The sequence below is a fragment of the Hippopotamus amphibius genome, chromosome 2 (genome assembly GCF_030028045.1).
Source record: "Hippopotamus amphibius kiboko isolate mHipAmp2 chromosome 2, mHipAmp2.hap2, whole genome shotgun sequence".
In the NCBI taxonomy this organism is placed as follows: Eukaryota; Metazoa; Chordata; class Mammalia; order Artiodactyla; family Hippopotamidae; genus Hippopotamus; species Hippopotamus amphibius.
The window spans coordinates 197,605,157-197,629,956 of NC_080187.1; the positions used below are offsets into that span (position 1 = coordinate 197,605,157).

At 37.0% G+C, this 24,800-nt stretch overlaps 1 protein-coding gene across 2 annotated transcripts; it reads right to left on the reverse strand.

Moving 5' to 3' along the window:
* Positions 1–758: 758 nt before the first annotated feature.
* PYGO1 (pygopus family PHD finger 1) lies at positions 759–24,362 on the reverse strand. Of its 2 annotated transcripts, XM_057724311.1 has the most exons (4): positions 24,000–24,362; positions 17,043–17,155; positions 8,578–8,663; positions 759–7,526 (listed from the first exon to the last, which is right to left on the reverse strand). In XM_057724311.1, the coding sequence occupies exons 2-4, from the start codon at positions 17,131–17,133 to the stop codon at positions 6,402–6,404; spliced, it is 1,302 nt and encodes a 433-aa protein (XP_057580294.1). In that variant the 5' UTR covers positions 17,134–17,155; positions 24,000–24,362; the 3' UTR covers positions 759–6,401. The 2 variants fall into 2 exon arrangements, with proteins under 2 accessions (XP_057580294.1, XP_057580295.1); XM_057724312.1 differs by lacking the exon at positions 17,043–17,155.
* Positions 24,363–24,800: the final 438 nt, after the last annotated feature.

Here is a 24,800-nt window from a genome sequence, read left to right on the forward strand (position 1 = left end):
TCCACAAAGTAATTCATGAATCATTTAATATGAATACTTCTTTAAATCTCTATGATTCAAATAGAAACAGACCCAGTTCTAAAAGACTGTATATGAAAATACTAGAAAAAAAAATTTCTAACACGTAAAACTAAATTTTTAATACAAAAAAAGAAACCCACGAAAACACTGGGCATTCAAATAAAATATAATGGGATTATGACACGGTATGGTATCTGGTATTTTTTTTAATTTAAGGAATCAAACTTATTGCTATGTCAATTCTATCAACAGCTGACAATCAAACGTACAAAATGTACCACAGCAACCATGCCAAAAATGATGCTGTATAGAGAGACCATTAGCATAACATTGATAGACAGTAATCTTGTAATATACATCACTGATATCATAAAACTTTGTTAATTCAGGATAGTTTAAACTGGTAAGTCTAAAAATTTGAATACTTTAAAAAGATATGCAGTTAAAGCACTCATAAGCATTTTTTTTTTCTGTTAAGCATGTAATTTCAAATATACAAATTTGCAAGTATTATCTATTATAATCTTTTGGGTACTTGGTTTAATGAAAAAAGAATGCTTTTAAACTAATATTCTGAAATAAATGCCTCTAAAATGCTTAAAATTTTTCCAAGATTAAACATTTTTCTTTAAAATCTTGATTATGACTTTTATTAACAGATCCTTCCATCAGATAATACAAAGTAAACACCATTCAAGTCTTGTATCAATGGTTACAAATTCTAAGTAAATTAGAGGAGTTTTACGGTATTTTAATAGTTCTTAATAAGTGAAGATTAATATTACTATTTATTTTGGTTATGGTGGAGTGAATGATATCCTTTTTGGTTGGAAGACATCAGAGTAAGTTCAAAGTCTGATATATGATTTTAGTGAAATGGGCTAAAAAAATCTAACATGCACTGTCAATTAATATAATTCCTTAGTAAATCATAACTGTAAGAGGAAGATAAAATTTTACGATGTATTTATTGTATTATGAGTGCTATGAATTGCCAACACCAAATTTTACCCCCTCCCATTTCAAAAACATCAGGCCATCTATCAATCCATAAATATTGATGTCTACTTCATAGAGTAGCTTAAACATACCAGCATAAGAAATAATTAGTATTACACAGTAATTTCCTTTGCCATAGGAATAAATGTTGGACAAAGTCTGGAAACATTTTATTTTCCAATTTGAATTACAGTAATTTTGCCACAGATCACAGCACTAGTGCATGTGTTACTTTAAACATGCTCTAAGAACAAAACAAAAATTTACTGCAAAAATACATGTCACCAATGTGGAACACACTCAGATTTGTATAAAAGTACTGAACTAATATCCCAAAAAGAGGTATATGTAAGCAGTACATAAGGAAGAAATAGTTTTAATATGAAACAGTCATTTAAGTCACATACATCATGATAAGAAGCAGGACTTTCTTTTATAAAAGGTATTTTAACTAACAAGCAACATCATCTACACCACCTACAAAACAAGAAAAGTACAGGTATTTAGAATAAGTTTTAATATAATTACAAGTAATGTTTTGACAAAATATGACAAAGATGAAGCTTATCCATTGGCTTTCATTAAAAGTTTTCGATGAAAACTTTCTTCCCTTTATTTGCCCTAGAGCACTTGTCTTGGGAGACACCAATGCCATCCCTAATCCCTTTACTCCAGGGGTGCCTCTAAACTCCCATCACTGTACCAAGAGTTGGAAAAATACACATGACTTCTATACTGCTTTATTGGATAAATAAAATAAAGAAAAAGGGGAAGTTGCTAAAATTTGGAAATGAGAAGAAAATCTCTGAGTTCAGAAGTAGAGGAAAATAAATTGTGAAAAGTCTCAACAGTCTAAAAGAAACTGGGAAGTACTCTCAAGAATCAGTCAATTTGATAAAAATACTGCTTCCCATGGTGCCTGAAATGTAGTCATATTGTTTGAAATCTAAGATATTAAAGATTCATTCTGAATAAAGTCTTTAAAAAAGAAGAAGTTTAATCTAACTTTCTTCATTATCTTTGTTCAGATCTTGCTGGAAAACACTTTCCCCTTAAAATCTAGTCACCCACAGCCAACAAAGAAATGAGAATTCTGATTAGAGGAAAGATGCGAAAATTTGAAGTACAGAGCATCCAGGAAGGGAAAAGGCAAGTTGGTTTATATAGCACTCCACTGGAGAGTTTAGGATGTAAAGAGGGCAACCGGAAAACACTCATACTAAAGAACTTAACCTTCCTGAATCAAATCAGGAAAAAGGAACGACCTCTGCTTCTTTCTCCTTCCTACATTTGATTGGTTCCCTAAGTAAGACTGAGCACTCAGCACGATTCTATTGGTTAACTACACAATGGTGTAAATAAGCCTTTATGAGCTTCCCTAAGAATCTAATCATCTTTTACAGAGTTCTAAACCACTATTTACAAATGAACTTTGGGAATCTGGATGCTTTTAATTAAACTTTTTTAAATTAAAAAATCTTAAATAGCACAAATGTTCATGCATATGAAACCTCTATACACTGCAAAAAAGAAATCCAAAAACTCTCGAGCTCCCTTTAAAAATCATTGCTTATATATGTTTTTACTATTAAATACAATTATTATAGTATGTTGGATAAGTACCAGCAGTTCGTTCAAGACAAACAAATTTGAAAGAACATTAGAAGAAAATTCCTGATATTTTATCTGGATGATTAAAGTCAGCAGATATCAGGGTGACCTATTATTGAAGTTTTTTTCCATACCACTAGGCAGAGCTGGGAGTCTAAACACACACACATACACACACACAAACTGGATTTCTTTATACTGTGTTCATCTATGAAGAATAAGCACTGGTACAAGAAAATCTTCAGTTTCATGTACATAATGTTCTAGTTTGGATAACAAGAATCCTAATAGCAGTACTCTAAAGTATTTCACACAAAAGGAAAACACTGATCACAAATCTAATTCTAAGCACTCTATCTGAAGAATAATTTCTTTTTCTTTGACAAGCTAAGCTGTTTCTGTATTAGTGCGTCCAGTAGCATCTAGAAGCAAGTGGATCAGGAATTGTCTAGTTAAATGAACAAAGCAAGTTATGAGAAGGTAACTGACGTTTTAAAACTTTCTACCAGTAATCTAGCCATGGTGAGAGAGTCTAGTTGCTGATAGCCAGGTTGAACTTTGGCAAAACTTGAAAGTGTAGGAGAAACCCCAAGATTTCCTGCTCAATTGCATGTATGTGTGTCTTTGTGTACATATGTGCATATGAGATGAGGCCTTTCAGTGAAGGAAAAGGATTACACCAAAAAACGTTCGATGCTACTGGAAGATTATGCCACCTGTGTGTATTTCTTTCCCTCATTAATATTTTTAAATGTTTAAGGCAGCTCATCACTTGTCTTAAGAAAGCCATATCAATTCATGTAACAGCCTTCTCTGAGTCACATTAAGCAAATTAATACCTGGCCATTCTTATAGTTCATCACCTTCCCTACCCAAAAGCCTCTAGGTAACTTTTGACAGTGTTATGTAGAGACAAATGTGGAACTAGTAAGAAAATTAATTCAAATACATGAAAACATTCATCAGCTATGACTATAGTTTGTCTATGATTCATTGTTACAATCAACCATGGGTTTTTCTTTCGAATATTTAACAGATTCTTATTTACGTAAGGTGCTTAAGACCTAAGTACAAGAATAAAAATTCACTTGTTTGTAAGTTTTTAAAAACAACTACTTGGAAATGGAAAATAAAAGAATCACATTATAAATAAAGGATTTTAAAACTAAGTTGGAGAAGTTATTTCATTTTCACAAAACAACTAATAAAACTGTAAGCAACAGAGGGCTTCAGAAACTGCACAATCAGTTTTAGCAATGAGTACAACTTGAGTACTACCGTGTAAAGTGTTAACTGCTGAGGACATTGGAAGGTTTTACTCAGTATCTAACTGTATTCAGTCACTAAAAAAAAAAATCACGATCTGATGCTAGAACTAGGCATATAGCATACAGTGCATCATATTTTAAAAATCAGCACTCACTGGGATTTCAAAAACAACATAATTAGGTCCTTAAACATTTAGAAAATTAAGTATCTTTAACAAAAGCTACAATGTAAGCAAAATGTGACCTTCAAGTATGCTACTGAACACACCAAATGTCAAGAGTCAGCCCAAACTACTGCATTTTAACCTGCTTCAACTGGTAAAGTTTTCATACAAAGGAGTACCTAGTATTAGAGTTTATATCATTTCATTTCCTAAAATTATAAAGATATTTATCTTACAACTATATTTAAAATATTTTGTACTCACCTCTAACTAGTCACAGGTAAATTGGAGAATACCTTATATTACCTTGTACCATATGAAATTGCTATTTTTGTAGGTCAAAATTAAAACACTATTTAAAAAAATAAGTTTTATTCAATCAAAATACACATCATGAGCATTAATAATTTTCTTCTAATAGGATATTAAATATTTCATTTTTATAAAATTCATCATTTGCTAGGCTGTATAAATTGTTCAAATCCTCCAATCACTGTTTCTCAATTGGAGAATATGTAGTTTCTCAGAAAAAGCTCCAAATGATGAAAACTATGCCAGTTCACTGGATAAAGTTCTGGTGACTATGCTGGAAAGAAAAGAATTGAACAATTCAATTAACTTTGCTTTAGTGGCTTGTGACATGTGACGCCAGTGCTGTCTGTAAAACTGTGGGTTCATGTTTATTAACCAAAGGACATATAATCAAAATTTTCATGCATAATTTAAATTTCTTGGCAATACTGCTGTTGCTGTCATTTCACCAAGGTTTAAATGGTAGTAATTATCCCTTTTGCAGATCACCACATAGTCTTCAGAACTTTTTTGGTCTCAAGAATAATGATGGCTCAAGTTTGGGAGCTTTACCAACATCCAACCATTGTATTAATTGCTATCAGCTGTTGTACAGAATCCTCTTTTGCAGTCACAGGTTTTGATCCACTCCAAAAACGGGTTTCTATCGTTTTGAATCTTAATAAGTGCACCTCCAATTGTCTCCTTTCTTAATCATCTCTCAAGAGAATACTTTCAAGTCCACTTTTACACTTTTCCCAGTCACAGCATAAACTCCTGTCTGCTGCAGGGCCTCGAATTGTTGTAAGCTCTCATCTTGGCTCTTAATCCATCTTTGCTTAAAATGGGTTTTGAACTCCCCTGAGGCTCATTTTTAAATTCAGATCCCCAGAACGAGATTTTTCAAACCACCATCGAGTAGTTCTTTTGTTAGCAGAGCCCTCTAAGGCCAAATTGATGTTTCTACCAATCTCATTTGCAATATGTCCCAGTTTGAAATATTAACTATTCGCAATTCTTCTGAGGATACTGTATTATTTCTCTGGAGAACAACAACAAAACAACTCAATAATCAAAGAAAGTTGAAGAGTGAAGAGCAAAACTGTCATATTTCTAAATTGCACAACTAAAAACATCCTTTATGACAACTCTACTAATTGTACTCAATTTTCAACTGATTTAATGTTAGCAATTTCATGTGGTACAATCCACAAGTTAATCAACAAATACTTATTGAACATCTACTATATGCTAACATCTGTCTCATATCTGTACAAACAGACATCCTGGAAAGACTGACTTGATAATATGAAAGTCACTAATTTCAAGGACCCTAGTAAGGGAGGAATCTGGTGTCATAGTCTATTATTTTTAAAATATCAATGAAAATGTATGCTTTCCTCCATGTTTTAGCTACATATATTCTTTCTGAAAACATGTTAAATGGATCCTCAAATATTTTTTGAACTAAATGTTTAATTTGATATTGCCAATGTTCAGCACTAAAATACACTTGACCCTTGAACAACTTGGGGGCTAGGGTTGCTGACCACCTCACAGTCGAAAATCTGCATACAACTTTACAGCTAGCCCCCTCCAAAACCATGGTTCCCCATCATGAGATTTCACCAGTCGTGGATCAAATAGTGCTATAGTATGTGTTTACTGAAAATCAGTGGACCCATGCAGTTCAAACCTGTGTTGTTCAAGGGTCAACTGATACATTTTTCAATGATTCTAACTTTTAAAAGTCAAAACTTGCCTACGTTTGCTCTATATTATCTTGAAGCTTCAAGAGGCTTTTATGTTTATGATTAACAACTAAAATTTATTTGTCTAGTACTTTCTAATGCACCCCCATATATTTAAGATAGCAAAGACAATACAAAGCTTGTACTAGCAAGGAAGTGGAGTATTAATAAAAACTAAAAGGTAAATAATCTTTTTGGGTGTGCATTTAAAAAAATAATGTAAGACATTAAAATCCTGTGTCACTGAACCTCTGTAACACACAGGGGAAAAAAAACACTGTAATTAATGCCTGTGATTAAGCATCACTGCCCACAGCAGGTGGAGCAAAAGTTTCTCTAGTGCGCATCAACTGGACATCTTTGTCAGCCATACAGGTATCACAGCCCCATACTGCTGATGCTTCTGCTGTTAGGAGGCCATAAGCTGTTTCAGTCATTCCAGTGCAGATCCGATGAAACCATTTCTGACAAGAGGCTTCACATAAGATGGCATCCTGATCATCATTCACTTCATTTGTACAAATTCCACACGGATACACTGGGTCAGAAGAAGAATGCCCATGACGGCTTGGGTGGAGAGAGGATTTATTGCTTTTCTCAGTGGTGCATGTATCTGCAGCACCTCTAGGTTGTCGTGGCTTATTCTGTGTTCCGTTTGCATGGTTGTTGTTTGTAGCTTCAGCGCTACTTGAACGGCTATTCTCTTGATTTACGACATTGTTTCGATTAACATTTTTTAATTCAATATTACTCTGATTCACTGTGTCATCCATATTTAAGTGAGGTGGATGAGCAGAGGAATTCTGATTAGTGCTTTTGGTTGCTCCTTGACTAAAGTCTTGTTTTGGGGGTGGTGCTTTTGCTTGACCAAAAGTGTTTGGGGGAGGAATAAAAGAATGATTAGATTCTAATGGAGAACTAAAATTTGAATTATTTCCAGGGACAAAGTTAGATGCCAAGTCAGGGTTAGATACTTGGCTAGCATTCTGTGGAGGAATTTGATTGAAGTTTTCAGCAGGATTTTGTCTAAAATGTTGATTAGGCATGTTAACATTCTGACTTAGTGCATTATTATAAGATGGGTTTCCAAAGCTTGAATTATCATGTGGCCCAAAGTTAAAAGCATGAGGTCGATTAAAACCCATGCCCAAAGGATTCTGAGGAAATGGGTGTGGCTGATTCCTGAGTGAATAAGGACCACAGTATGGGGAAGACATTCTTGGAGGAACGTGAGGTGGCATTCTGAATGTGCTGTAGCCTCCAAAGCCAGGATAACCAGGGCCAAGATACGGATTTGACGAAGGTAGTGGTTTATAGGAAATAGTATTGTAGTTGTCATCAAATGGATTAGCAGCCACTAGATGGTCAGAATTTGGATTTGGTGGCGGAGCATACTCAGACAATGGAGAAAAAGAAGGCCCCTGAAATGAGAATGTAAAATATATGTTTTTGATCAAAGAACTTATAAATGTTAACATTTATGAACTTAGTTTTAGTTAAATTTCTTTTGAAGTGTTACAAAAATTTAATTCTTCACTTGACCTTTCAATTCCAAATGATGTTTATATTTAATTATATTGAATGATAAAAATGTATAGCTTTCTTTCATTTTGTAAAGGAAATAAGGTATGCTTTTTTTGAGCTCAAATCAATTGTTACAAAATCTCGAAGTATCTAGCCTTCAAAAGAAGCTTCATTACCATAACTGTCATTTAATATGCTTGCCTGTAACTCTAGAATCTTTCACTCAAAATTTTAACTAAAAATACCTTTACACCTCCAAACAGTCATAAAATTAAATAACAGTAAAAAGGATCTAAATTTTTTTTCCTAGCTTAACTTCAGGGAGTAGCTATTAAAGTATTCCTAAGGCGCTAAGCTCTAGGCCTCAGACTGGAAAAATAAACTGCCAGTTTTAGTCACAACTGCAAGTTTAACAGTGTGGCCAAGATAGAAAAAAGTTATCTGTACACACTTCATACTTACTTGCAATCTTTATAATAAAAAAGATTGCTTCCAATTTACAGAGGCTAAAACCAAGAAAGTCTGTATTTATAATTGTTTATTACAACCAAAGGTTAGGGACAAAAGATGATTCCACCATGATTGCTTCATGATATGTACATACTACTGATTTATTATAATAATTGAATATTACTCCAGGTTAAACTTGTGTCCATACATTATTAAATCTTTTCATAGAATTACAGGCATCTATTCCTTTTAAACTAGATTTAAGAATAAGCATTTTAATTTATCTGCCTACACTTCTTTCTTGCAATATTCACTCTAGGTCTACAGTCCAATAATAGCAACTAGCTGCAGAGTTAAAAAAAAAAGAATTATTGAAGAATTCACTAATAGGTTCTGAATGAAGACAGGAAAAAAAACCCCATGACCAAAGTTAAATTTACTTCATAGCCTGATCATATCAGTGAAGAAAAACTGTTTTTAAAGAAAATGCCAACTTACCTGTGTGTTTGTCTTGCGTTTTTTCTTATCTGGGCTTCCTAGTTGTACACCTGGTCCTCCTAACCCATCCAGTCCACTATCACCACCTAAAAATAAATAAATAAATCCAGATAATATTTCTACTTATAAGTAAAATGTTAGATCTCTCATAGCAATATCTATTATAGCTACATGTTAATATATTTTCTATTTTTATTAGGTAAAAGGAATGCTAAGCTTTTATTATCTTTGTTCTTCAAAAAGTCTTCCCCATAATCTTAGCCAGAAACAGTCACTCACCTTTATTCCCACAGCATTTTTTATTATTCAATGAAAAAGTAAGTCTCCATCCCACCCTCAAACCTTCAGTTATCTGGTTTCCTATCCCTGAAGCAATCACTGTTACTAGTTTCTGGTCTATCTTTCCAAAGATAATCTAGATAAATTCCAGTATATCTCTGGGGAGTACACAAACAATGGTATGCTTAGTATTGAACAATGGTCTGTACCTTGCTTTCTTACTTGGAAATCATCCCATGTAATTACATACAGAACTGCTCCCTTTTCTAATAACTGAGTAGTATTTCACATTATGAATATACCATAATTCATTAAACTAGTCTCATCCCTGCTGATGGATATTTTGGTTGTTTCCAAACCTTTGCTCTTCCGCAATGAAAATCCATGTATAAATGTCTTTACACTCATGTAAAAGTCATTCCTAGAACTGGAATTATGGCATCATAGGTATGTGCCTTTTAATTCTGAAAGGTATTGTCAAAATACAACAATGTATGTGAATATGATTTTCTCAATATGATCAAGCAAAAGCCTGACTGTGAATCTAAGAAGTTAAAAAAAAAAAAGTTTGCCAATGGAATTTTTTTCCATTAAAAAAACACATTTTTTGTTACAGAGAATTCTGAACATATACAAAAGCAGACAGGATAAAATTATGTAGACATATGTAGATACACATTTGTAGTAACATATAATACAGATTTGTAATAGATTAATAAATAAATCCAATGAGTTGACAGGGAATTATAGAAGACTTGCTACATGTGGATTCCGAGAAAGATATTTAAACTGAGATCTAAAAGATGATAAGAAATCTCTCATGTGAAGAGCAGAACAAAAAGCCTCTAGGCAGAAAGAATAAATAGAAAGGAGCTTGAATGTGTCTGAGACATTTAAAAGAGGCCAGTGCATCACAGGACTCTGGAGAGTGCCTTTACAAGAGGCTGAAAAGATAGGCAGGGACCAGATCATTTTAAAGTGTTATGGACTGAATGCCTGTGGCCCTCCACAATTGCTATGTTGAAGTCCTAAGCCCTCATGTGATAGTATTTGGAGGTGGGGGGTTTGGGAGGTAATTAGGGTTACGTCAGGTCATAAGGGTGGGTCCCTGTTATGGGATTAGTGGCCTTATAAGAAGAGAAAGTGACCTCTCTCTCTCCTCACCCCCTCCCTCCCTTCCTCCTTCCCTCCTCCCACATGCATACAGTAGGAAAGTGAGGACGGGGCAGGAAGATGGGCATCTATCTACAAGCCAGGAAGAAAGCCCTCACCAGGAACTGACAAATTGGCTGGCACCTTGATCTTGGACTTCCTAGCACCAGACTGTGGGAAAATAAATTTCTGCTGTTTAAGCCACCAAGTCCGTGGCATTTTGCTATCGCAGCCCAAGCCAACTGGGACACAGAGCCTTACAATTTATGGTAAGGAATTTGGATTTTACTTGAAGAACAGTGGATAGTCATTTAAGGATTTTGAGCAGGAAAGTAACACGATTTATGTTTTTAAAAGATTACATTAACAACTGTGCTGAGAATAAATTGGTGATGGGAATGGGGTAGGAGCAGGGAGACCAGTAATGATATCTTTACAACAGTAGTTCAGGAAAAGAAATGGTACTTTTCAATAAAATGCAAAGCAGATTTCTGTAAGAGCTATTAGGAGAAGTTTAAATATTGTGGAGGTAAAAAACTATGACAAATAATAAAATTTTAGTAAGAATTCTGGATGTTAAATTAATATTTAAACATCAAAAGCTTTCATATATACAAACTATAACCAGTTAAATGATAAAGCAGAAGAAAAGCTTTTATTTACAGGAACAAAACTAAACTAAAATAGCTAGCAATGAATTTTAGAAATGCACAAGATCAGTATGAATAAAAACTTTTCAAAAGCCCTATTGAGGGCAAAAGGGGAAGACTTCTAATAAGTGTAAAGGTACTCTCTATTCTGGCTAGGCATCCGGAACAAAATAGCACTGTTTTTATTTAGCTCACATATTATCCCTGATAAGCTGGTAGTGCCCTCCTCAGAGACATCAGCACCAGGTGTTTGAGTCCCAGGCCCACAGGGCCCATCCTCCAACCCCGTAGGCATTCAAACCAGCCTAAGCAGCAGCCCCTTCTCAGAAGCCTGAGTTTAAACTCCACAGGCCCTCTCAACCTCTTTCCTATGCCCTTCAGCCTTAAGAATGGTAGCTGCTTCCCATGGTTGTTACAGCTGTAAAAACTTTAGTATCCTATTTTGCCAGTGTAATATGTTAACAATACTTTATATCAAATTCTTCCCATTAAAAATAACTGGTATGGTTTCTATTTCCTGACTAGACCCCGACTGATACATATTTCAAACCCCCCAGCCCGAAAATATTATTACTCCTAAATTAATATCATTCCAGACATTTAGCTTACTATCTACCTACCTACTTTTCCTACTGTGTATAAAGAGTGATAGTAATACCTTTACAAAGTGGGATATTATTTTTTAAATAAAAGCATTAAATTTTAACTTTATTAGAATTTAATAAAGGAAAAAGAAATGTTAAACTGAAGAATATGCTAAATGTTTCTTCACCAAAAGAGAAATTTTTGAAAACAATTCTCTAAGGCTAAGAAAAGACATCAAGGAAAACATTAAGTTGGAGAAATTATGGTTTTTCCTTTTTCAATATTTAGATATTGTCAACTGACTTCCTGCTTTGAAAGCTGAGAATAGTATAGTATCACAACTTACACTACTTTTTTCCTCCCTAAATTTAGCAGGGTATTTTTTATCTCTAGATTCAATTCTTTATTTCAGGTAAATTTTCTTTTCTCACATCTTTGAATACTTTTTTTCTGCTCTATTTGTTGAGTGCTCTATTTCAGGGGTATTAATTACCATTATGCTGGGGAGATTTTTACCTCCCATATGTATCAGCTCATCTGACTACTTTCTTTGTCTTTTTCATCTGCACTTAACCTGATTACCTGAAGTTTTTCTCTTATGTAACGTAACTGTTAATTATCTTTATTCTGTACCTAATTTGTAATTTATTTATTTTTTCTCTATATATGTTGTTTTAGTCAATTTATTTCCTTAGGTCTGCAATTTACCCTTCTTCTCATTGTGTTTTATTATAATTTTGTCTTCGAGCTCTTATTTTATTAAGTTCTACAACTTGAAGTACATGTGAGTTATTTCCTTCTGTCCTGTAGATTATGGGTTCTTCACCTTCTGCATGCTGTTTCTCTTTTTCTTTTTTGTGTTTGTTAGTTCATTAGTTTGCTGTGTTTGCAAAATCATCATGCTTTTATTTTCATCTTGTAACTTTGCCCAGACCTTTTGATCTCTGATTTAATGTATATGACTTTGACTCCCTTTTATTCACATCTAAGATTGTTTGCCTGGCTTAGATGGTTTGCTTGTCTTAGGTGGTATGCATCTATTGAGATAACCATATGATGTTTTTCCTTTACATTACTTTAATGTTGAAACCAGTCTGACATTCCTAAGTTAGTAAGCCCAACTTAGTAATTTTTATATGAATGTTATATCTATGACTCGATATGCTAATATTCTCTTTATAACACTTGCCTATATTAGTAAGATTAACCTGTTGTGTTTCCTTGAAACATCCAGGCTCTTAATTCTAAGATTTTGTTAAATGCACATCTACCTAATTGGAGGGTGCAGTAACCTATTCACATGAGAGGATTCCCTTGGTCCTCTGACTCAATTTGTTTTTTTTTTCTTTTAATATTTATTTATTTACTTATTTATTTGGCTCCATCAGGCCTTAGTTGCAACACGTGGGATCTTTGCTTGCTTGCAGCATGCAGGATCTAATTGAACCCAGGCCCCCTGCATTGAGAGCTTGGAGTCTTAACCACTGGACCACCAGGGAAGTCCCTTCTGATTCAGTTTGTATCCCTGAAACCTTCTTTTCTGTCAGAGAAAGTCCTTTAAAAACAATAACAAAACCTTTCTCTGTTTCACTCATTTTTTTTTTACTCAAAGGAGAAGACTACTCATTTAATTTGCTTTTCTCCAGACTTGTGAGAATTCTCAAAATTCTGTAAATCAGCAACAGCTTCCAATGGGCAGGATTGTTTTAGAAGCCTAAAACAGTGATCCAGATTTCACCCTATTCTAGATTTATGTTACCAGGCTGTGCCACTTCCCTTGTTTGTTACTATTGCTGACATTTTGCTGTTTTTTAAAACCTGTTTTGGTTCATTTCACTTGAAATTTAAGAAAAGAATCTGTAAAGTAGCTTTGTTCTACTATCTTATCTTAGAAGTTTACACCTAACTGTATCTATGTTCCTTCACTTAATCTTCATAGCAAACCTATGAGGAAAATCATCCCCATTTTAAAAAAAGAAATGGAATTGTAAAGGTAGAGATCATACCCCTGGTAAAAAGCAGCTCTGAAATCTAAAACTAGGATTTGTTTTCTTTTGCTTTTAGGTGTACAATTTAGTGAGTTTTGAGCATATTCACCGGGCTGTAACCATCACCACTATTTAATTCCAGAACATCAACACCCCAAAAAGAAACCTGTTAGCTATATAACATGTGGCTTTGTGTTTCGTTTCTTTCACTTAGCATAACATTTTCAACATTCAACCATGTTATTTTATGTATTAGTATTTCATTCTTTTTTTATGGCTAAACAATATTCCACATTATGTTTATCCAGTCGTGAACATCTGGGTTGCTTCTATTTTGGAGGGACTATGAATAATGCATTTATGTACACATTTTAAAATGAATATATGTTTTCAATTCTCTTGGGTATACACCTAGGAATGGAATTGCTGGGTCATATGGTATCTAAAGAGATACCATTTTGAGGAAATGCCCAACTGTTTTCCACAGTGGCTGCACCATTTTACATTCCCACCTCTAAAGTATGAGGGTTCTAATTTCTTCATATCCTCCCCAAGATCTGTTTGTTTGTTTGTTTTTTAACACAGTGACTCTAGTGAGTATGAAGTGGTATCTCTTGTGCTTTTAATCTGCATTTCCAAAATTACTAATGATGTTGAGCATCTTTACATGTATTTATTGACTATTTCTTTATCTTCTTTGAAGAAATACCTATTCAAGTTCTTTGCCTATTTTTTGGTTAGATTATCTTTTCTGTTAAGTTTTAAGAATATGTTAAGGATACTAGAATCATCAGGTGTAAAACACAAGTTTTTAATTTTGATGAAGTCCAATTTATTTATTTTTGCTTTGTTGCTTGGTTAAAACTAGGTTTATCTACTTTTAAGATAGTAATTTGCCTCCCTAAAATCTTATACTGTCTTCCTAAGTGACCCACAAAAGGCAAAAATTGAAACTTCTGGTTCAAACTAAAGGAACTTCTATCTTAGTATAATCTATAAAAAACACTGAATCACTATGTTGTACACCTGAAACTAATATAATATTGTAAACCAACTATATTTCAATTAAAAAAACTATAAACAGGGAAAGATATTCATTCATTAAATTAAAATATAATTGTGACCATTAAATTTTTTTAAATAAATAAATAATAAAGGGACTCCTATCTTTTAATTCTAATTTGACATGGTAATCCTATTTGAGTAAATGGTAAGTAAAGAACTAAGAGAGAGATCCAGCCCACTCCTCAGGTCATTTATTCACAATCAGATGGTTCAGGAATGACTCAATTACATACCAATGTACAACTTGCAAGAGCCTATATAAAATGAACTAGAGTTCACAGTAACAATTCGTATGGAGTTTTCCATAACAGTATACACTAACATACTGAACAGAGAAATGTGTTGTTCTTGAATCTGAATACCTAGAAATTCTGTGGAAAAGTATCAGTAATAGGCTTGAGGTCAAATAATAAAGTGGCTATATAAATAAACAAAAGGGCCAAACATCAAAGTCCTGTCCTTCCTAACATTTGTTACGGGTATTTCATTATAACAAAACTATAAACAGAAAAGGGTAATTCTTAAAATAGTTATTAACAAATTAGCCTCTAATCTAGAATATATAAATTACCACTCACAGCGTTATTAAGGCTACTGAATAACTGTAATTTTACTATTAAGATGCTGTAATTTAAAGATGTACAAATGTACTCTTAATGGTTAGCATCTACCATTTCTGTTCACTTTCTAAAACTAATACTAATTGCTGTTATTTACGATACGGCAAAACTCTTACATTTTGGAATCATTTAAATAAATTCATTATTTTCAAGTAATCTGTAAGCAAAACCACCTAAAATTCTTGTTTGAAAATTGAGTTTTATAGTATTAATTTAAGACTAATATTTCCCTCCATAAAACAAATCTTCAAGTTCCCACTCCTCTCTGTTGCCCCACTTACTGTTCATCTAAAAAGTTAACTATGTAACATTTCCAGTGGCTCTGACTCTTGGCCTTACCTAGGTCCTTCCCACTGCTATCTGTAATACTGGTGATTCTGTCATCTCCATGATGTAATAAGTAATGTTAGATCAGATTCATGGCCATCGGGGCTAATTAGAATATAACTTACCAAGAATTTCTGTAATTGTAACTCTTTAAAAATGAAGTGCAAGGTCAGAATCCAGGGGAGGGGAATGTAGTGGTTATAGAGCCAGTTATTTAGGTTACCTTAATAAGTTCTGGTAGCAAAGTGTCTCTCTATCTGCTCTACATTATCTGCTGTGGCTAACTCTGCAAGGTAAATCATAACCATTCAGCCAGAAGCTGAGAGCTGTGGGGCACAGAATCAAGAAAAGGGGAACTTCCAAATTTTGTTGTAACAATGGCTATTCTGATCCTTTTGTTAATATTTTAATTTCTTCATCTCATCTCTTCACTCCTACCTGCCCAGTGCCCTCCGAATGCACAGGGGAAGAGAAGTGGGAAAGGGTGATATCAACAATAGAAAAAGAAACCTCTCTCATCTTAAGAAAGTTAAGGAATTATATATATATATATATATCACCCTTCATTATGCCAATCAACCTCAATTAAGCACAATAATACTTTACCTCTCTTTCATCCTTTAATTTTCATCTACACCTGGAAGCTTAACTTGTTTCTCTCCTTATAGTCTTAGAGGAGAGTCCAACCTATTAAATGATGCAAATTTTTCCCACATAAAGATGCTACAAATTAATGATTTTTTGATATGAAATCCATTTAGAAGTAAACAGCCATTTCTTCTATTTGTAAGTATTTTTTATTTTGTAAAGAGTGGATTATTTACTTTAGGCCTTTTATTGTATTTTTTTTTTTAGGTCTAGTTACAACTTCTTTATTTTTTTCTATTAAAGACTCAATCTATTTTGGCCCCAGGTCCTTAAAAGGGAGCGAAGGCATTATTCTGTACACTAGATAGCACTGTGCCTTTTATATATTTAAAATTTTCCTTTATTAAACTCACTTTATTCAGAATAATGGTTTGCTCTGTGATAGTTACTGTTCTCATAAGTAATGTGACTGCATTATTTAAAAATATTTTATAATTAGTATTTTCGTTTAAAAAGACTTGCTTCATCATTATTGCAAATAAGTATGTATTTTAATACGTGTATGTATTGGTGAAAGTATGTATTCTAGGCTGATTAAATGACTCAAACCACATTTGTTTTCCCCCCAAATTCATATGTTGAAATCGTAACCTTCAATGTAATGGTATTAGGAGGTGGGGCCTTTGATAGGTAATTAGATCACCTGGGCTCTACCCTTATAAAACAGACCTGGGAGAGTTCCCTTGCCCCTTTAGCATGTTAGGACAGAGTAAGAAGACTGTTGTCTATGAACCACAAAGTGAGTCTTCATCAGACACCGAATCTGCTGGCACCCTGATCTTGGACTTTCTAGCCTGAATTTTAACAAATAAAATGTCTGTTGTTTACAAGCCACCCAGTCTATGGTGTTCTGTTATAGCAGCCCAAACGGACTAAGACAGTGCCTAACACATTGCCTGGCACACAGTGGGCACTCAATTACTAGCTGTCATTTTGCTTTCCTTTAGAGTAAACTATACCACTAGCGCACTTCATTTCAGTTTCTATAGTATTTAATATCCTATCAAAATATCTAATAGCCAGCAGTGTCAACACAAACAGTGGACACTCAAATACCAGTTTTTCACAACAGCACACAAGTCTAGGATATATCAGCTTACTCTATCATTTACTATGGATGTGAACATTTTAGCTAACAGCTTTATCTTTACCTGAAACACATACTTCTGTAATGCTGGTCTCTACCATAGCATGGAAATATTGTGAACGTGAATATAGCACTGTATGAATTCCATCAAGCATCTGACAAAACGGCCTTATATGACTGAAATGAAAAAGACATTATTTCCTTTCAGAACGCAAGGAGAAAGTGTCTGCTATGCGATGCTCTAAACCTAGATCAATCTGGGCATGCAATAAATATTAAATTCAGAAAGCCATCAACATAAGCGATTTAAAGTTCCAAATATCTGTGGTTCTTGTGCCAGCTGTTCTCCCCAAACTAATGATCTTTGCATTACTAAGGTGCATGAGGTTTAGGGCTGCTCACAAAGGTAAAGCTTAGAAGGGTGGGTGGATGGTGTCCAAGTGTGAAGCTGACTCTATAGAATAATACCTCTAATAATGGGAGCTCTCAACGGAGCTGATGCTTTGAGGATGAGTATCTTACCAAAGTCAGGAAAAAAAGAGGGCATGCCTAGCAGAAGGGAAAGAATGTGCAAAGAAAAATTTAAAGGCATGAGAGATCATGACAACACCTAGAGAGGAAATATGAATATTTCAGAACTGGAGCATGGGAGACAAGGGAGAGCATTTCATGGAATATGAAAAATGGAGGACTAAGTGGTAGGCCTGGGCCAAATAAAAATATAAGAGGTTTGAATTGAGTTAATATAAAAAGGTTGGATTGAGTTAATATAAGAAGGTTGGATGTTTGTCCTAAATGCAATGGGGAACCAATGAAGAATTTTACACAAAAAGAGTTAACATGACTAAATTGTGTTTGGGGAGCACTATGGCAACGGAACGTAGTGGCTAAGATGTGGGGCCCTAGAATTTAAGCTCTAGCTTTGCCACTTAGTAACTGGGTAAACGTGAATATGTTACTTATCCACATATTACTTAACCTCTCTGCATATCAATTCCTCAACTGTAAACCTAGAATGATAATAACATCTAACTTACAGGGTTATTGACAGGATTAAGCAAGATGACCCATTTAAACTAACTGGGAAGTACTCAATAGATGGTAGTTAATTATCACCATCAGTAAGTAGCAATGTGGAAAACGGGTTAAGGAAGACAAAACGGGAGGCCACTGAAACCAGTGACAGGGTTACTGTAATAATCAAAGAGAGAAATCTGAACTAAAGAAGTGTTGTGCAAAGATTGAGGAGATGATGGGTTCAGGACATACGAAGGAGACATAATCTAGGACTCTGGGACAGTGCTGAATTGCAGTGGGGGGTTGATTTGGGTCGCTAGATACAATGATGTTCATCAAGTTAGGGAATATGGGAGGAAGAGCACGCTGGAGGTCTCACAGGTAGTCACCTCTCATTCTACCTGCTAACAACGAAATCCATTTATCTCCCCCTCACAAATTTACTCTTCCTTTTACATATCTGTGACACCATTCTCTCATGTTTTTCTCTCTCCGGCTACTCCTTTGCATTCTGTTTTTCAGTGTCTTCTTTTCCCTTTTATCTCCTAAATGTTAGCGTTCCCAAAGGTGCTTTTCTCAATGCTTTTCTCTTCTCACTTTTCACTCTCTTGGGTGATCTCATCTACTCCCAAGGCATCAATTAGTATTCACATGTTTACTGATAACTGCCAGATCTCTATTTCTGGCTCAGACCACCCGGCCTCAAACCACATATATCCATTGCGTACACTGGAACATCCCAAGTGGGATATTCATTCCATGTGCTGAAAACCAAATTTGCTTTCCTAACACTCTGCCTAGCCCTTACATATGGGAATTTATAAACAAAACAAAACAAAACAACAGAACTCTCCAAATCCTTTCCTTTAGGCTTTCTCTCACGGGCTCTTTCCCTCAATTCTGTGACTATGTAAATTATGCTTCCTCTTCAATATTAATCCAAATCTTCCATACACTCCTCTGATCAAAACGGTCTATATTTTTTAGTACAATCTACTTAGTACAGACATTTCTGTGTTATTATGCCATTCTAACATACATGCTTACCTCACCAATGTCATTTCTAACTCTGGTTAAAAGCATTTCATGTGAGGGAGGCACAGTCTTTTTAAAGCAAATAGCTACGTAATCACTTTTGCCTCATGAATAGTGAAATTTCTACTTCTACTAAAGAACTTCATTTGTTCATAGTCTAGACGGAATTATCTTGACACTATATACTGCTCAGCATAGTTTTGATATGAGTCATAAAGTCTGCTGTCAATTTCTTCAGGAAAAATCAGTAATAAATCAGACACAATTGTACTGAAAACAAATGTGGCATTTATGTTAAAAAAAAAAGCATTTCATCTGAAATGAATGCTTCAACTTCTTCATCTCCAAATTTGTTTTTCTTCCTTCATTTTCTTTTTTTTCCCCCAAGACGAATTCTTTATTTGCATCCTTGATGCTATTCCTTCTCTCATATGCAAAAACCTTATATATGAGAGTAGAAGCCTTGTCTGTCCCATGCCCAGCTTCCACAACAGCAAGTGCCTAGCACATGGTAGATATTAAAAAACATAACAGGGCAAGAATAAAGATGCAGTTGTAGAAAATGAGAACGGACTTGAGGACACGGGGCGGGGGGGGGGGGGTGGGCCGGCAAGGGGAAGCCTGGACGAAGTGAGAGAGTAGCATTGACATATATACACTACCAAATGTAAAATAGATAGCTAGTGGGAAGCTGCTTCATAACACAGGGAGATCAACGCGATGATGGGGGATGACTTAGAGGGCTGGGATAGAGAAGGTGAGAAGGAGCCACGGGAGGGAGGGGATATAGGGATATATGTATAAATACAGCTGATTCACTTTGTTGTACAGCAAAAACTGGCACAACAGTGTAAAGCTATTATATTCCAATAAAGAGCTTAAAAAAAATAAAAAAATAAAAAACAAACAAAAAATAAAAAACATGTACTGAATGCTTTATTAATGAATTATCCTCTTTCTGCTGCTTTTTCAGCTTCTCCCATCTCCCTCTAAATCAGGTTCTTCTGTTTGTCTACTACTATGTCTGTCATTTTTCAAGGGAGAAAAAGTAAATAAAGAGAAGCCATACAAACTTTCTCTTGGCTCTCTTTCCCAGCTATTGGCTATGTCTTTCCTACTACCACCAAGCTTCTTTTAAATCACATCTTCACCACTTAATATTCACTACTTTGAAATGTGGTTTTCTCCCAAAAGTGCCTTCCCAAAATCATCAACTTCCTAGACCTTTTTATCATCCCTCATCATCCTTGCTACTCTTTCTACATCATTTAAAACAAAGGAACACCGATTGCTTCTTATAACTCTCCTCTAGAAGGCCTTCCTTGATTCCCTTAAAGACAGCTTATATTTCCTTTATTTACTGTAGATGATCACAGCACTTACCACGCTGTTTGTAACTGATTACTTATTTGTCAGAATCCCAGAATACACTAAAAGTTCCTGAAGACAGGTGTTACGTCTTCTTAATCAACGTATGCTCACTGGCACTGTAAATGCCCAACAAATATTTGTTGAAAAAACGAATAAATACTGTCATCAGGTCAACACCTAACAGTTCTAAGAATACTGGATAATGGGAGTGTGGGTTAAAATAAGGATGACAGGTAACAGTCTAAGGGAAAAGGGCAAGAAAGTGGTGGGGGGGAGGGGTATGGACAATCTGAAAGCAGCATAAAGATATGAATGAGTCCCCTCATGTATTCACTCTTTCATTCGTTTGGTATTTACTGTGAGCAAGGCAATTAGCGAAGAAACAGATAAAGATATTATACCTATCCTCATGGATCTGTCTTATAATCAAGGGTTGAGGGCTTGCTGGTAGTAAGAACTGGTAGGAAACAGGAGTAAGATATTTTGCCACTAAATAGCAACTCTGAATCTAATATTAAAATATCAGGACTAGTTTGGAAAACCACCAATCAGCTTCCTCCAGTCTACTTACCTTCGCAATCTAGGTCTACCAGCAACAGTTCTCAAACTTTAGTGTACATAAGGAACACCAGGGGAGCTTGTTAGAGATGCAGAGAAAGCTCTCAGAAATCCTAATTCTGTGGGTCCAGGAAGCTACATTTTTAATAAGCATCCTAGGGGATTTCGATGCTTCTGGTCTACAGAGTATACTACTGTAAAGCCCTTAGTCATTCACGTTGTCATAATTTTACCATATCTGAGTTACACCTATAATATTATTTTCTAATAATGCCTTTATTTTTTAAAAAATATTTATTTATTTAGGCTGCACCAGGTCTTAGCTGTGGCATGCGACATTTTTAGTTGCAGCATGCATGTGGGATCTAGTTCCCCAACCACGGATCGAAGCCCAGCCCCCTGCATCGGGAGCACAGAGCCTTACCCACTGGACCACCAGGGAAGTCCCAATAACTCCTTTAAATTTAAAAAGATATATAGGTCTCTCTCTATAGACAGATATATGTAGATATATCTATCTATTTATCTGCATCTTAGCCTAAGCAAGAGATTTAATGACATGTTTTTCATAATACACATGAAATAAATACATAACCATTAAAAAGTCTTACTATATATTATATATATTATGAATTATGAATATATATATATCAATGGATGAGAAACAGTTTGAGAAGCACTGTTCAAGAGATTATGCTCTGTAAACACCACATTCTACACAGTCTGATGATATAAATTATAACTAAAAGCTCCAGGGCAGTGAAGTTCAGCAGATTTGTGCTTCAGAAGAACTCATGTAGATATTCTGGTACCTTTATGGATTATAAAATAATTTTAAAATGTTTTAAAAATTAATGTTCTAATTAGTACAAAATGACATCATAAAAACCCCTCTTCTTATTGCCTTTTTAATTTAAAAAAGTGCTTTGTATTTTATTCTGGTACTTAACTCTCAGAATATTCTTGAGCTGACACCTGAGTCAACTCCCAATAACTAAGGCATCAACCTTAAAACCAGCATTTGTAACAAAACGAAGATAGATCTGTGGTCTTGACCCACAATAAAATACCCATTAATTTTATTTAAAGTTACATTTGGTTAAGATTGATAATTGAGTTCAAAGGTATAAACTTGATTGAGCTTTTTTTTCCTTCAACCCCAAAGTAATTTATAATAACAGGCAAAATAACATGACAAACATATCAAAGAAATAACTATCTCAGAAAGGTCTATTCCTTAAAGGGCTTTGGCAATTCATAACCACAAAGAGAAAAAAAAGTTGAAATAGAAAACCTTCACCAAATGAAAGATTGCGCTGATATTAAGCCTGTAAAAAACAATATTCTGCTCTAAATTGTTCTTGCTTAAATGGCTAAGAAAATCTCTAAACACTCTCTAAATACTCAAGTGATGTTATTTGGATATCACATTGTCACTGTGTCACAAGTCAGTTCTACAGATTTAATCTCCAGTCACAAGGAACAAAAACATAGATGAATGACTGTGGTCCTTGATCTCTATATCACTTAAGTCAATTGGAAATTTACCTTACTACTTACTGATTTATAAAGCACTTTGCCCTATTTGGATGAAAGGATTATTACAACAACCTAACTAGCCTCCCTGCGTTAGCCCTTATTCTCTACAGTTTACTCTCCACACAGCAGCCAGTCAGATCAGTCACTCTTCTGCGTAAAACTACCCAGTCTCTATCTCTGAGTAAAAGCCAAAATCTTTTAAATGGCTCACAAGACCAACACACACTCACCCTATCCTTCAGCTCAACTCAGCTCACATTACTCTCCCTTTGATCCCTCACAATAATAGCTTCTTTGCAGTTGCTTGAACACACTAGGCAAATTCCAGACCCAGGGCCTTTGCACTTGCTGTTCCTTTTGCCAACACTGCTCTTTCCACACATATCCACATGGCTCTGCTCTATCACCTCCTTTGGGTCTTTGCTCAAACATCATCTTCCAGGTGAGCCCTCATATGTAATTGCCACCTCCCCACCCCCATACATATTTTCTAACCACTCTCCCTGCTTTGATGTTCTCCACAGCACTTACCATTTGACATTTTATACCTTTTATTTGTTCTTCATTTGTTTACCCCAGGAGAGTGTGCGTTCCTGCTGGGTGAAGATGGTCTTTTGCTTTGTTCACTCTGGTATCCCAGTGCCAAAAACAGGGCCGGGCACACAGCAGATGTTCAATAAATATTTGCTTAATGAACAAACAGTATTACTTCAACTTTGGGACTTTCAGCCTTAACCCTATTGAAAGCTGGAAACAAGAGATGGAGGATACTCCCCAAATCTCCAGACGGCACTTGGTGTCTGTGAACTTACGTGCATTATCTTTTGTCTGGCACATCGTTTCCTCTGATATTTCTTAGTAAGGCAGCGGGAAAATTCCTAACTAGTGTGCAAGGAAGAAGCAAGCCGACCGTGCATAAAACTGATTTGGGGCGATTTGATTCTCATCCATAAGCCAATAGAGAAATCCTTTTGAATGAATATAGTTTCTCCTCTTAAGCCTAAGGAAAATAAGCTGTATGTCTGTTGCCTTTTGGAGGGTGGGAAGCGGGGCTGGAAGAGACGCGAAGGCCCGGCACACCTTGTGCAAGAGCGTCAACTCTAGTGCGATCCAACTTACTTTTTTTGGGGGGGGGGGGTATCATTCGTGGTCTCTGCCCGGGGGTGTTTCCTTCTCACCCTCTGAGCTGCCTATTGTGCTGTGTCTGGCCAACGAGGTAAGGTGGGTGAGGAGCGGGATATGAAGGGATGCTGAGTGCAGCTTCGACTGCCTCCTAACACAAAGTCGGGGCGACCAGGGCTCGGCGCGGGGGGTCTCGCGGGCGAGGGGTCGCCGGGGCCGCGCGCCTCGGACCGCAGCCCGGGCCCCGGGGCGCAGGCGGGACGCGGGCTGCGCGGAGTTAGGCCCGGACAGAGCCCCGTGGCCTCCCGGCGGCCGGGCACGCGGCCCCCGCGCGCCCCGCTCACCCTGCTCCCCTCAACCCGGCGCCCTTCTCGGTTACCTCGAACTCTCTTCAGCGAAATGGGATCCTTCTCCTGTTCTGCTGACATTACAGACCGCAAAGCATGACTTCCCCCCAGGCCGCGGGAATTCGGTCTCTTTGATGCTGCGGCGGCGGCTCCTCCTCCTCCTCGCGGGGCCGCTGCGGCTGAGAGGCGAGCCTCCGAGCCGAGGCGCGGCCGAGGGCGGCGGGGACGCGGGCCGACTTTGTAAAGTTTGGGAGGAGGACGAGGCCTCGGGGCGGCCGGGCGGCGTGCTGGGTCCGGCCGGGCTCAGCGGCGGCGGCGGGGGCGCGGCCTGGGGGCGGCCCCCCGCCCGGGGCCGGCGTGTGCGGAGGACGAGTGCGCCGCCGCCGCCGCCTCCTCCCACTCCTTCTTCTTCGCCGCCGCCGCCGCCTCAGGAGCCGCTGACAGGGGAGGCGGGAGGCGGGCGGCGCGGCCCTGGCGGCGCACTCACAGCGCCCTCTGAGGAGGAGGTCTGCGCTCTCGCCGCTCCCGAGTCGCAGACACAAAAGCCCCCAGCTTGGAGCCGCCTGCAAAACCCGCTCTGGGGCGGGCGAGGGACGTGGCGCGGCCCCGCGGCTTCCCCGCCCCGAGCTCCCCAGCCCCGCGCGGGGACGGACTTCGGGGGGCGGGGGCCGCTGCCTCGTCCCGCGGCGCCTCCCGCCGCTGCCGCCGCGCCTCGCGCTCCGCCTCGGCCCAGCCCCCACGGCCCGCGCGCGCCTCTCGCTCCGCGCGGGGCTAGCGGGCCCGCGGCGCTGGCAGCCGGGGCGGGCAGTGCGCGCCGAGGGGCCGCCCCGCCC